Below are 15,570 nucleotides of genomic sequence, written 5' to 3'. Positions count from 1 at the left end.
AATCTGAAAAAGTTTAACCATATCAACTCCACTTCAAATCATCAAGTTTTCACAGTAAGCTTCCCTACTCATATCACTGACAATTCATACACACTGTATATAATTTTGCTGATAACAAAAAGGGCTGTTTTGTTATTACAATTCCTTTTACTATCTATAATTCTAAATTTCATCCCTTATAACAAGGGACGGACCTCATCTTGAAGTTTAATTTTGCAGTTACTGCAAATTGTATCTATAGCAGGACATGACAGGTACATATGACATAAATGTTAGGTGATGGAAATGTCCTACTGCAAGTAATGTATACAAATGCTGATGGATGAGCAGTGTATGGTAAACAGTTGGAATTTGTGGAGCATATTAAGGAAAACTCACCTGATATTGATGGAGTTGTGGAAACAAAGCCTTTTAAAGAAATAAAATCTCACCTTTTTGGTCAAGAAGGTTTCAGACCTAGCACCCCTTCCTTGTGAAGTAAAGGTTTAAATATTTGAAAAAAAAAAATCATTTTCACATTTCATTTAAGAGCAAAGAGATTACTTTCCTGACTACAAAAATTTATACTGTCACTCATCTGACAGCACTCATCCAAACAGCTGCCATGCAGTTAAAGAGCACAGGAGGCAGAACTGGTTGAAACATGTATTTCAGTATCATTTTTACTTTTCTCGTTTCCTTTACACAAATACAACAATATACACCATTGTTTGAGGTAGCACATAACATAATGTATGGTTATATATTTTGGAAGAACATTTACTCTTTTATCATCATGGTATAAAAGTTTACCTTTTGTAACATCTTTTAAAGAGGAGTACTGCCCATAACAAAGCATTATAACTGAATGTTGTGACTGCTGCATAGTAATACCTAATTCAAAGTCAGAGGCCAATATTCACCTAAACATTTGGACAAAACACCTCAAACTGGAAATATAAAATAAGAAACTCACAAGTACCAGATGCAGTAAACACAAAAAAAATTAGAACCCATATACTTACCAGCTTCAGTGAAAGGGTTAAAAGCAAATGCAAAGAACTCACTATGAATATAGCTGACAACAGGTTGTGACAGTCCATGTCTGGAAAGTGTCATTAAAACTTCTGCAGCACTCTTCCTCCAAAGTGCATTGTGTTGAGGGCACCACGATGTAATGGCTGAGAACAATAAAGTCAGGTCATCCTTCCGTCCCAATTCTTCTGCTGGGGCAGTGTGGGAGCACAGCCTTACTAGTAACTGAAAAAGAAGTGGCAACAAACTGATAAAAGTCATAGAAAAAGTGGTGAGAGACATATGTATTCATATTTTTTTTTTTTTTTATTATACTTTGTCGCTGTCTCCCGCATTTGCGAGGTAGCGCAAGGAAACAGACGAAAGAAATGGCCCAACCCCCCCCCATACACATGTATATACATACGTCCACACACGCAAATATACATACCTACACAGCTTTCCATGGCTTACCCCAGACGCTTCACATGCCCTGCTTCAATCCACTGACAGCACGTCAACCCCGGTATACCACATCGCTCCAATTCACTCTATTCCTTGCCCTCCTTTCACCCTCCTGCATGTTCAGGCCCCGATCACACAAAATCTTTTTCACTCCATCTTTCCACCTCCAATTTGGTCTCCCTCTTCTCCTTGTTCCCTCCACCTCCGACACATATATCCTCTTGGTCAATCTCTCCTCACTCATCCTCTCCATGTGCCCAAACCACTTCAAAACACCCTCTTCTGCTCTCTCAACCACGCTCTTTCTATTTCCACACATCTCTCTTACCCTTACGTTACTCACTCGATCAAACCACCTCACACCACACATTGTCCTCAAACATCTCATTTCCAGCACATCCATCCTCCTGCACACAACTCTATCCATAGCCCAAGCCTCGCAACCATACAACATTGTTGGAACCACTATTCCTTCAAACATACCCATTTTTGCTTTCCCAGATAATGTTCTCGACTTCCACACATTCTTCAAGGCCCCCAGGATTTTCGCCCCCTCCCCCACCCTATGATCCACTTCCGCTTCCATGGTTCCATCCACTGCCAGATCCACTCCCAGATATCTAAAACACTTCACTTCCTCCAGTTTTTCTCCATTCAAACTCACCTCCCAATTGACTTGACCCTCAACCCTACTGTACCTAATAACCTTGCTCTTATTCACATTTACTCTTAACTTTCTTCTTCCACACACTTTTCCAAACTCAGTCACCAGCTTCTGCAGTTTCTCACATGAATCAGCCACCAGCGCTGTATCATCAGCGAACAACAACTGACTCACTTCCCAAGCTCTCTCATCCCCAACAGACTTCATACATGTATTCATGTATAATAAATAAAGAAGAATCTCAGATATCAGAGTGAAGACTTGAGCATGCATAGGCACGGGCACTTCTGTATCCAATTAAGGATTCCTTACCATCTTCCTTAGCTTTATTTACTATCAACTCTTGCCATTCTCTTAAAATATCTCATGGCATCTCTTTCAAACAAGTCTTTTCTTCTAAGTTCACCTCACTACCTTCTTGCCACCCAAATAATTTCCTCTTTTCCTAAAGCCTCTACAAACTTTCATCCATGCCTCCATCAAGTCCATCAAGTGATGATCAGATATCCCACCAGCTGCTCCTCTCAGCACATTCACATCCATGAAACTCTACTTTGAATGCCTATCATTTAATAGACAATCTAATAATACCTGCTTTCCATCACCCCTACTCATCTACGTTTACTTATGCATATCCCTCTTTTTAAGTCAGTTATTCCCGATCACCAGTCCCTTTTCAGCGAACAAATCAAATCCACAAGCTGTTAATCAGTTTTATAAAGCACTGGATACCCTTTGACCCCTTAAATGCCAAATTACTAACTAATGCATTCAAATCAGCCATCACTAATACTTAATCCCTTGCATAAAAACTGCTGACGCACTCATTCAGCCTCTCCCAAAATATTCATCTTTCTTCCTTAGACCTCTTGTTCCCAAGCGCATAAGCACAAATAATCATCCACCTCTCAAAACCACTTTCATTTCTACCAAAATCAGCCTAAGTTCACTTCTTTACACTTTCACACATTTCCAAAACTCCTCCTTCAACAGCATTGCTATGCCTTCTTAGCTCTCACCCTCACACTAGCCCATGACTTTATCCCCAGGACATTCTCAAACCATTCTTTCCCCTTCCCCATTAGTTCTGTTTAACTCAGATTCAGAACCACCAAATTCCTCTCCATAAACATATCATCTTTGCTGCACCCACACACATTCTGACATCACGGTCTTAAACTTCAAGGAAAATAAGCTTCTCTCACTTGGCAGTCAATGATTGTCTTAAGGTAGGACCAAGAGGATTTAGAGGCCACTATTTCGCTGAGAGGATAGCAATGGATAGGGAAAGCAAATGATCTCCACCAGACAGACAAAGAGTTAGAAGGTCCTGACCCTGGTATTCCCCAAGAATATTTCTAATGCCTGAGGAACATACCAAATAAAACAGAAACCTATAACAGTATTCCTAAACCTTTTCCATACCTCATTCACTCCTTATCTCTTAATCAAACAATCACTTTGTCCTGGAAGAATAACATAAAAAATAGCCAAACATACACAATCTTGTTATGCTGTGAAAAGAAAATTCAATAAATAATCAAGGCTCACCTGCACAAACACCTTCTGAAGAAGAATCCTCCTTTCACTGGGGGAAAAGTCAGTTGATTCATTATCAGCTTGTACAGTAGTTACATCTGTTGATGGACTCTCATACTCAGGCAGATCAAAGAAGAGGTATAAGCATTTCACTAGTGTTGATGGCAGTGAAGCAGCAGTCATTACCTAAGAGATTGGAAAGTAATACAAAAAAAGAAAATATTTAGCTTTTATAGTGATAATATGTGATGTTTTGTCATCACATTTCTTACATACTTGTCAGCTACAGCCTTCTCACAAAATGTACTCTTCAGGAATAAAATGGCTGCACCTGGCAAACTGGACACAACAGAATCTTTGTGAATGAAAAACTGCTGCTGACTTCGGTTGAATTTCATTAAAGAATGGTAAGAGATTAAAATGATGGAAAGCCAATAGAGATATGCTTAGTACACAGAGCTACATCTATTTACAAACATGTTCACAAGCATAACTTCATACTTTACAATCTATATCATTACACTTATAGGTGCTATGCAGGCACAGACTTGGAAGGTACTACCACCTGGATGTTGGGAGGAGTAAAGAAAGCAGCACAGTGAGCCAGCACTGCAGTGGCTATCATTTTTCCCCTCCCTGGTCCAGGTTGCTGTCTTTCCTCTTCTGCCTCATATACATATGGGTTGCTGGAACACAATCCACAAACTCAAAATTTTTCTCAATCTTTCACTTAACAGCTGAGGAAACATAATTTGCTTAATTCTTTATCCTGAATCAAAATTTTCCTTTATCTCCAGGAAAAAGGGAGTGAGAGAGCTATCCACATATCCCTTGCATGTTGTAAAAGGCTTCTAAGTGAGATAGAAACAGGGGGAGATAGAAACCATTCCCTTAATGTTCTACCAGTTTTTAAATGTTGAAAATGAGCTACTGAGAACAAGTGAAAATACTGAGGCCATACTCTCAGGGAACAAGTGTATCTATCTTTAGGTGCATATAATCAGATTTTGCCATGACAGTAGGAACAAAGCGTTACACTCACACTTGACTTGCATTTTAACAAACGATGTTTTTCGTTTGTCTTACTTATTGCATAATGCTGTTTCTTCAGGAGCTACTCCATTATATCTATCATTTTTTTTTTTTTTTTTTTGCTTTGTCGCTGTCTCCCACGTTTGCGAGGTAGCGCAAGGAAACAGACGAAAGAAATGGCCCAACCCACCCCCATACACATGTATATACATACGTCCACACACGCAAATATACATACCTACACAGCTTTCCATGGTTTACCCCAGACGCCTCACATGCCTTGATTCAATCCACTGACAGCACGTCAACCCCGGTATACCACATCGCTCCAATTCACTCTATTCCTTGCCCTCTTTTCACCCTCCTGCATGTTCAGGCCCCGATCACACAAAATCTTTTTCACTCCATCTTTCCACCTCCAATTTGGTCTCCCTCTTCTCCTCGTTCCCTCCACCTCCGACACATATATTCTCTTGGTCAATCTTTCCTCACTCATTCTCTCCATGTGCCCGAACCATTTCAAAACACCCTCTTCTGCTCTCTCAACCACGCTCTTTTTATTTCCACACATCTTTCTTACCCTTACGTTACTTACTCGATCAAACCACCTCACACCACATATCGTCCTCAAACATCTCATTTCCAGCACATCCATCCTCCTGCGCACAACTCTATCCATAGCCCACGTCTCGCAACCATACAACATTGTTGGAACCACTATTCCTTCAAACATACCCATTTTTGCTTTCCGAGATAATGTTCTCGACTTCCACACATTCTTCAAGGCTCCCAGAATTTTCGCCCCCTCCCCCACCCTATGATCCACTTCCGCTTCCATGGTTCCATCTGCTGCCAGATCCACTCCCAGATATCTAAAACACTTCACTTCCTCCAGTTTTTCTCCATTCAAACTCACCTCCCAATTGACCTGACCCTCAACCCTACTGTACCTAATAACCTTGCTCTTATTCACATTTACTCTTAACTTTCTTCTTTCACACACTTTACCAAACTCAGTCACCAGCTTCTGCAGTTTCTCACATGAATCAGCCACCAGCGCTGTATCATCAGCGAACAACAACTGACTCACTTCCCAAGCTCTCTCATCCCCAACAGACTTCATACTTGCCCCTCTTTCCAAAACTCTTGCATTCACCTCCCTAACAACCCCATCCATATCTTTAGATCTTTAGATAAATATAGTGTAGTACCTCCTAAAAAAAATAGCATTATACAATACTACTCCTTTGGCATAGTTATTCATTCTAGGTTTGTCCAGTACAATATTCAACCATGAGGCTAATCTTCTGAAAGTTTTTGTAATCACTCTATGTAAATTTCTAAGATCACCAGGCATCACATTAAATAAACCCTCCAAGTTCCTCACTAAGCAATTATGGATCTGTCTGAAACCTTTTTAGTATGTTTCTAGGTGTTACTCATGACTTAATGCCTCTCTTTCTTCCTTGCCTAGTTGCTTTCAGATTTAACACATTCTTCTTTAATCCTTCTTTTTACTGCCAGGTATGTAATATCATATCTCACTTCCTTTGTTATTTGAAACTGTAAAGTCTTAGCTCATTGAATTGCTAATAGTAGTTCATATGCTCCAGTCCAATGGTGCTACTTTTGAAATGTTTCTGTATTCTATCTTTTTTAATTCAATCACATTTACTAGTGGGAGAGATTTATAATCATTTCCAAGCAAAAAATTCTAAAAAGCCATTTCCAGTTTACGTAGAAAACTATTCCTTGTTAGCACAATAGGCATGAAAGACAATAAAATATTACTCCAAAAATCAAAAAGGTGCAATAAGCACTAGAAAAAATACCTTGAATGTCCAGGACTCATGACCATTCAACACAATATCTGCAGAAATACTATGACATGCATCATAGGGAAATTTATGGAGGCTCTGGAAAAGTGTTTATAAAGTTTACAAGGCCAGCCAGCCTTAGTCTGTTACATGGGCTACTGGGCCATAGCCTCCAAAATCTTGGTCAACCAGCAAATCAACTCAGCATCTATGACTGAGTCTAAGCTATGGGGTAAAAGATCTCCAAAGACAAAACCAGGTAAACACCTGATAAGGAGGTGGTAACAGGCAAATAAGAAAGATAGGGTGAGTATTTTCAAGGACTGTCAAAAGTGTTAGATAATAGGGTCATGGATGAGGTGTGTTTGGGTAATGGTGGTATGCAGAACAACAGAATCATGAAAAATGATCTCTTCAAACATAGCAGGTAGTAACAGCTCTGTTTCTACGAAATATGGCAAAGGAACAGCAGATAAGACTGCCGTTGAGTTTTTCATAAAAAGGTGACAATACTGTTGATTGGTTAGTAAGGCTTTTCAATGTACATATGGCCCACAGGGAAGGGCTTGAGGATAGGCAGAAAGCATGAATAGTACTAATATATCTTGGCAGGGAGTACAAAAATGACTTAAGGCAACATAGTGGAGTGTAAGGCAGTGGCGAGTGAAAGGGCAGTGGCATGCAAAAAGTATCAGATTGGGGAGGAGCAACGTGGCTTCAGAAGTGACAAAGGATGTTTAGATCAGCTGTCTACTTTGAAGAAATTTGTGAAAGAGTGAGACAGGGATATGTTTGTGGCATTTACATACCTGCAGAAAACTTACAGCTCACAGAGAAGCCATGTTGGTATTATGAATATATTAGGATTCCTGGTGAAGATGGGTCTACATTAAAGGTGTATGATGTCTTCATGGTAGTTTAATCTTTTAAAGGATGTGGTGCTGAGGAATGTAAATGTGAGGGTCCTGAAAGGGGGTAGGGCTACAAAATGCAGGGAGTGGGGTACCTGGGAGGTGAGCCAGTTGGTTTGCAGGTGACACAGATATGGTAGCTGACACAAGAGAGAAGCTCCCAAAGATGGTGCTGAGTTTAGGAAACCATGTAAAAGAGGAAGTTATGAGTTTAAATAAATCAAAGCACATTAATAAGGTGTAGCACGGGGGTGAGACAGAATGGTTATGTGTAAGGTTTTGAAGGGAAGAGTCTGACGGGAGTCGTGTGCTCTAGGTCCCCAGGAGTGGGAATGGCAGCAAATGGAACTACAGAAGATACAGTGAATCTGGGCTAAGGTCCTAAGTGCACTGAGTGCACTGAGTAAAATCAGTGCCAATTTGGTCAAAACTAGGTATGCCTGAAGGTATATTAGCCCCAACAGTTTTATATGGATGCAAGACTTGGGGCCCTGAATGTAATGGAACAGAAGAGGATATAATGGTATATACATAATACATCCTTTCATATTTGTTCACTATTTCCCACCTTCGCAAGGTAGCCCTAGGAAAAGCTGCTTGAGCCTGAGAGGAAAATTCCTCTCTTGACTACCTCCTCTGCTACTTCTTTCGGAAAGCAATAATACGGGGAGGATCTCCAGGCTCCACTCCTGCCCCACTAAGTCACCTTCTATGTAATGCATGTGATACATGGGTAGTATTCATTTTCCCCTATCAAAGTGTGGGCACTATAAAGATTTGAAAAGGCATAATTAAAATGGCATATACAATAACAAACTTGTCTTCACCTCAATCAGCTGAGGAGGCCCAGCTGCTAAAAGGTTTAGGGTAGATAGCAACATCCAGCCATTACTACTTTCTTCACAACTGTCAATTTCCAGGAATCTCACTATGGCACAGGAGGCAGCTTCTGTTGATTGGTTTGATGCTCGGCGTCTGATCTCAGTCACCATTAATTTGCTGAAAATATGAATCTAACTGAAGAATGCAGATATGACAGCTTTGAAAATTTCAATAAACTTAAATTCAGTTGACAAAGAGGATATATGTGTCAGAGGTGGAGGGAACAAGAAGCAGGAGACCAAATTGGAGGTGGAAGGATGGAGTGAAAAAGATTTTTAGCAACTGGGGCCTGAACATACAGGAGGTGAGAGACATGCATGGAATAGAGTGAATTGGAACGATGTGGTATACCAGGGTCGACGTGCTGTTAATGAACTGAACAGGGCATGTGAAACATCTGGGGTAAACCATGGAAAGTCTGTGGGGCCTGGATGTGGATAGACAGATGTGGTTTTGGTGCATTACACATGACAGCTAGAGACTGAGTGTGAATGAATGTGGCCATTTTTGTCTGTTTTCTTGGCACTACCTCACTGAAGCAGGGTGTAGAGATGCTGTTTCCTGTGAGGCGGGGTAACACCAGGAATGGATGAAGGCAAGCAAGTATGAATATGTACATATGTATATGTATGTGTATGTATATGTGTATAAGTTGATATGTATATCTTTTTTTTTTTTTGCTTTGTCGCTGTCTCCCGCGTTTGCGAGGCAGCGCAAGGAAACAGACGAAAGAAATGGCCCAACCCACCCCCATACACATGTATATACATACGTCCACACACGCAAATATACATACCTACACAGCTTTCCATGGCTCACCCCAGACGCTTCACATGCCCCGATTCAATCCACTGACAGCACGTCAACCCCAGTATACCACATCGTTCCAATTCACTCTATTCCTTGCCCTCCTTTCACCCTCCTGCATGTTCAGGCCCCGATCATACAAAATCTTTTTCACTCCATCTCTCCACCTCCAATTAGGTCTCCCACTTCTCCTCGTTCCCTCCACCTCCGACACATATATCCTCTTGGTCAATCTTTCCTCACTCATTCTCTCCATGTGCCCAAACCATTTCAAAACACCCTCTTCTGCTCTCTCAACCACGCTCTTTTTATTTCCACACATCTCTCTTACCCTTACGTTACTTACTCGATCAAACCACCTCACACCACACATTGTCCTAAACATCTCATTTCCAGCACATCCATCCTCCTGCGCACAACTCTATCCATAGCCCACGCCTCGCAACCATACAACATTGTTGGAACCACTATTCCTTCAAACATACCCATTTTTGCTTTCCAAGATAATGTTCTCGACTTCCACACATTCTTCAAGGCTCCCAGGATTTTCGCCCCCTCACCCACCCTATGATCCACTTCCGCTTCCATGGTTCCATCCACTGCCAGATCCATTCCCAGATATCTAAAACACTTTACTTCCTCCAGTTTTTCTCCATTCAAACTTACCTCCCAATTGACTTGACCCTCAACCCTACTGTACCTAATAACCTTGCTCTTATTCACATTTACTCTTAACTTTCTTCTTTCACACACTTTTCCAAACTCAGTCACCAGCTTCTGCAGTTTCTCACATGAATCAGCCACCAGCGCTGTATCATCAGCGAACAACAACTGACTCACTTCTCAAGCTCTCTCATCCCCAACAGACTTCATACTTGCCCCTCTTTCCAAAACTCTTCCATTCATCTCCCTAACAACCCCATCCATAAACAAATTAAACATCAGTGGAGACATCACACACCCCTGCCGCATACCTACATTCACTGAGAACCAATCACTTTCCTCTATTCCTACACGTACACATGCCTTACATCCTCGATAAAAACTTTTCACTGCTTCTAACAACTTGCCTCCCACACCATATATTCTTAATACCTTCCACAGAGCATCTCTATCAACTCTATCATATGCCTTCTCCAGATCCATAAATGCTACATACAAATCCATTTGCTTTTCTAAGTATTTCTCACATACATTCTTCAAAGCAAACACCTGATCCACACATCCTCTACCACTTCTGAAACCACACTGCTCTTCCCCAATCTGATGCTCTGTACATGCCTTCACCCTCTCAGTCAATACCCTCCCATATAATTTACCAGGAATACTCAACAAACTTATACCTCTGTAATTTGAGCACTCACTCTTATCCCCTTTGCCTTTGTACAATGGCACTATGCACGCATTCCGCCAATCTATATGCATGTATATGTGCATGTATGAGCCTTTATATATTTTTATATAAACCAGGGCATGTGAAGCATCTGGGGTAAACCATGGAAAGTTTTGTGGGGCCTGAATGTGGAAAGGGAGCTGTAGTTTTGGTGTATTTTACATAACAGTTAGAGACCGAGTGTGAACGAATGTGGCCTTTGTTGTCTTTTCCTAGCGCTACCTCACGCGCGTGCGGGGGGAGGGGGTTGTCATTTCATGTGTGGCAGGGCGGCAACGCGAATAAATAAAGGCAGCAAGTATGAATTATGTACATGTGTATATATGTATATGTCTGTGTATGTTATTTATTTTTTTATTTTGCTTTGTCGCTGTCTCCCGCGTTAGCGAGGTAGCGCAAGGAAACAGATGATAGAATGGCCTAAACCGCCCACATACACATGTACATACATACATGTCCACACACGCACAATATACATACCTATACATCTCAATGTATACATATATATACACACACAGACATATACATATATACACATGTACATAATTCATACTGTCTGCCTTTATTTGTTCCCATCGCCACCTCGCCACACATGGAATAACAACCCCCTCCCCCCTCATGTGTGTGAGGTAGCGCTAGGAAAAACACCAAAGGCCCCATTCGTTCACACTCAGTCTCTAGCTGTCATGTAATAATGCACCGAAACCACAGCTCCCTTTCCACATCCAGGCCCCACACGCTTTGCATGGTTTACCCCAGACGCTTCACATGCCCTGGTTCAATCCATTGACAGCACGTCGACCCCGGTATACCACATCGTTCCAATTCACTCTATTCCTTGCACGCCTTTCACCCTCCTGCATGTTCAGGCCCCGATCACTCAAAATCTTTTTCACTCCATCTTTCCACCTCCAATTTGGTCTCCCACTTCTTGTACCCTCCACCTCTGACACATATATCCTCTTGGTCAATCTTTCCCCACTCGTTCTCTCCATGTGACCAAACCATTTCAAAACACCCTCTTCTGCTCTCTCAACCAAAACAAGTCTGTGTATGTATATATATGTATACGTTGAAATGTATAGGTATGTATATGTGCATGTGTGAAGTATATGTATATACATGTGTCAGTGGGTGGGTTGGGCCATTCTTTCATCTGTTACCTTGCAATACCTTGCTAACACAGGGGACAGCGACAAAGTATGATAAAACAAAATAAATAAAACAGTATATATGAGTGTGTATATGAGTGGATGGGCTATTCTTCATCTGTGTCCTGGCACAATCTCGCTAACACGGTACACAGTAATTATGTATAATAATAAAAAAAAATTTATAATACTAACGAGGGATATGTATAAATCAAAGGTATGAGCTGTATGAAATACTAGAGAAAGTGAATTGTACAAACCATTTGCATATTCTGAGAAAACATGTGATAAGGTGGAAGATGCTAAGAATTTATGCAGCTTACTAAACTGAGAGTGAAGCTTTTGAGAAGATGTAGACATGTGTGTAAGCAGGAAAGAAAGAGGGTATGTAGTTTTTAGTTGAGGTGGATCTGAATCAATGATGTGTGATGTTATCACAGCTGTTTAATCAGTTTATGGATAAAGTGGCAAGAAGGTTAAATGCAAGAGTCTGGTCACTTTGGTGGCTGTTTCCAGTGAGAAACTCCAGAAGCTGGTGACAGTTTGAGTGGGTATAAAAGGAAACAGTTAAGGGTAAATGTGAACAAAAGTAAGGTGCTGCTCAGCAGCAGGAAAATGAGTAAGTGTAGTTTGAATGAAAGTTTGAATGGGGAGTACCTAGAGGAACTGAAAACTTTTAGGTATGTGATAGTAGATATGGCAAGAGATGGAATTACGGGGCTGAAATGAGTCATACGATGGATAAGGAGGATAAAGTCAAGAATGCATTAAGGAATGTATGGAAGGAAAGGCTATTGTCTGTTAGGGTAAAGATGAGTATGTATGTATGAAGAAGTAGAGATCCCAAAAGCACCACATGGATGCGAGTCTTAGATCATGGAAGCAAAAGAAAAGAAAAGGGTAGATGTCTCTGAATGAAATTCCTGGAGATGATATGCAGTCTCTGGTAGGTTGACCATGTACGGAATGATGGTGTACAGAAGAGATGTGGTAGTAAGCAAAAGGTATGAAAATATCTTCATATTTTTCAAAAGACCTGAGCAATAAGTAACTTACCTAACATGCTGAGTAAAGAGTAGTACATCTCCAAACTTTTCCTGAAGATCTGATGTTGGGCTGGAACCAAACACCTGTCACAAAGCAAAAGAATTACTGATAACAACATAGTAAAAAATATAATTTAAACCTGGTCACTTTTATCCACAAAATACAGAGCGACTTGGTTATCCTCACCAATAATAATAGCATGATCTATTCAAAAATATCTCCAAATGTTTACAATTTTCATAATTTTTCCTAGTTCCAGAGGTAAATCTTTCATTACAACATTTCTCTGTCTCACCTACTACCTGTTACTCAGTCTTAGCCTACTCATATCAATGAAGAGTCTAACATGATAAATATGAAAATTCCATGAATCAGCTTATTCTGAACTTATGTTAACCAATAAAATAATGTGGTGACAGGAATTCTCCTTAAGTATTCAATACTTCCTATTTTCAATTTTTGGGGATACAGAAGAATACTTTCTGGATGCTCAAAGATTTGTGAAAGTCAAACATTTCACAAACCATAATTTCTTAACACTTACCTTACATTTCATGTACCTAACAATGGTCTCAGAGATCTCCTACCCCTACAGCTTTGTCACCAACCAAGCTGCCATTTCCCTCCTCAGCTTAGTCAGGCTATCATGAGCCTAAGTCTTGCTTGTGTGTTGATGTTTTAAGTGAATAGAGTGAACGTCAGGTGCGTTTCATATGTGATGCCTAAAATAGTTGGCACTTTCTTCAGAAGCAGAGAATGTTCATTCTTGGTGAATGGAGAGCATGAGATGGATTCAAGTCTGTCTGGGGTTAAAACAACTGTTGAAGACTTTGTGGAAAGGCATACATTTAGTCCTGGGTGAGCCATTGTTCCAACTGTGTAAAACAGTGCTGTATGACTGTTAATGCTACTGTGGTGTATGAGTGTTATGACGATTTTATCGGCATATGAGATGTTCACAATGTGGTTTACTGAAGGTAAAAGAAGGTAATTGATATACGAGAGAGAATGAAGAGGGTTGCAGGAAGAAATGCTTCTTGTATTCTACAGTAGAGCTTAAGGGTGTTAATGTGAGTGGCTCTGGCAAGGTGGATGGCTATGATATTAACCAATCACTCTTTATCATTATTATGAAGGGTGCTGTCAAGAATCTTTTATGTGAAAATGTGTTAGGGGACAGTGTCAAATACTTATTTGATGTCTATATACTGTATAAGTATACACATAGGTTACTGTCTTTAAGGGCAAAGACACGTTTGTTTGATGGCAGAATAGTTCCTTCAATGTTGTATGGATACAAGGCATGGGACTTAGTTAAAAATGCAGATAAGTGGGTGGATGTAATGAAAATGAAATGTTTGAGGAAAATATGTAAATGAAAGGAGGGTTGATCTAACAAGAAAGGATATGGCAAGAGAGGTGTGGTAGTAAGAGGAGTATGTATGAGAAAGCTGAAGAGGGTGTGCTGAAATGGTTTGGATGTATATAGAGGATGAGTGAAAGAAGAATGACTAAAAAGGTATGCATGTCAAAAGTCGAAGGAACAATGGAATGAGGAAAACCAAGGAGTTGGTAAATGGATGAACTGAAAAGTGCTTTGAATGTTTGGGACCTAAACATGTAGGCAGGTGTGAAGTGTACAACAGCAGGAAACAGTCACCCTGGTCTTACAGAAGATATCATACCATGATCACCAATGGATAATCTGTGTGGATCTTACGATGATGACTTTTCTCCTGGGTCAGCAGAGTCGATACACAAAGTATACCTGCTTTATCTATCTCAGGGATAGTAGAGCTAAGGATGAGCACTGGGCAAGAAAACAATGGCCTGTGAGAGAAAACATGGTGTTTGGAGAAAAGAATGTAATTGCAGAAACCTTGTTAGACAGAAATAAGATCATTTTACCAACACTGCACATCAAACTAGGTTTAATGAAACAGTTTGTGAAGGCTTTGAACAAAGAACGGGACTGCTTTGACTATATGTGCAGAACAACCTTGGTGACCTAAGTGAGGAACAAGGTGAGCAATTCCACCAAGTTTTAAGAACCATGGAAGAAAAGATACCGGGGATACAGGGATACCCATATGATGGCAGAATGCTGCTTTCATGAGATGTCTGAGTAAATAAACATTGTGTCAGTGATATATAGTTTTCTATGCTTGTTTCACCATTATCTGATTCTATGGAAATAATTCAATCATAAACAAACAAATTCTACTTGTAAGAAGTCATTTATTTTATCAAAAAGGCAACAATTAATGGTTTGAAGTCATCAATCCTTGTGCCCGATTGGTTGTATGCATCGCAATTAGGGGTATATCATATCTCGATAACCAGAGCCGATAGAGAAAAACTGAGGGCATATTTAGAATCAGCGAACAAAATTTACCTAAAACATGGCCTAATAACTAAAGCACCAAATTCTGGGTAACCATAATCAGCTGAGTAATTACTCCTATACACCACATTTCACTAGTTTCCTGTTCAATCCATAACAATTTATTACTTCTTACACATATTCTTCAATACACTCTCATTAACATAAATAGTCATAAAGTGCTTTTAGGAAAACAAAAGTGGTGCAAGTAACAAGAATACAATACTATAAAAGACATGCTCCTGAGTGCGAGTTAATGAAACAAATACTAAATGTGCTAAAAATATGAATATAAATCTTGGGCTTTCAGGAAAAAATTTTAAACACCAGAACAAGGAGACCCCCTTCACTTACAGAAAATGAATGGTCAATCAGATGAATAGAAATGTTATGGAAGACATGCATGAAATATGTTTTGAATGAAGAATATCAAACACGAGCAAGAGGACATCTTTTGGATGACGAATATCAAACATGAGATGACTT

The 15,570-nt window shown here is 40.1% G+C and overlaps 1 protein-coding gene across 4 annotated transcripts in view; it reads right to left on the bottom strand.

Annotated features, from left to right (window-relative positions):
- The window catches only part of bchs (WD repeat and FYVE domain containing 3 bchs), a 404,120-nt gene that overhangs the window by 355,533 nt on the left and 33,017 nt on the right, over positions 1-15,570 (bottom strand). For all 4 annotated transcript variants that reach the window (XM_071686608.1, XM_071686607.1, XM_071686603.1 and 1 more), the window contains 4 exons: positions 12,711-12,784; positions 8,249-8,420; positions 3,674-3,847; positions 1,047-1,239 (listed from right to left, as the gene is read on the bottom strand). In XM_071686608.1, coding sequence (XP_071542709.1) covers positions 1,047-1,239; positions 3,674-3,847; positions 8,249-8,420; positions 12,711-12,784 — 613 coding nt within the window. The remainder of the gene's footprint in view (positions 1-1,046; positions 1,240-3,673; positions 3,848-8,248; positions 8,421-12,710; positions 12,785-15,570) is intronic.

Source organism: Panulirus ornatus, chromosome 42 (assembly GCF_036320965.1).
Source record: "Panulirus ornatus isolate Po-2019 chromosome 42, ASM3632096v1, whole genome shotgun sequence".
NCBI lineage: Eukaryota > Metazoa > Arthropoda > Malacostraca > Decapoda > Palinuridae > Panulirus > Panulirus ornatus.
This window is presented reverse-complemented; position numbering and strand designations above follow the sequence as displayed.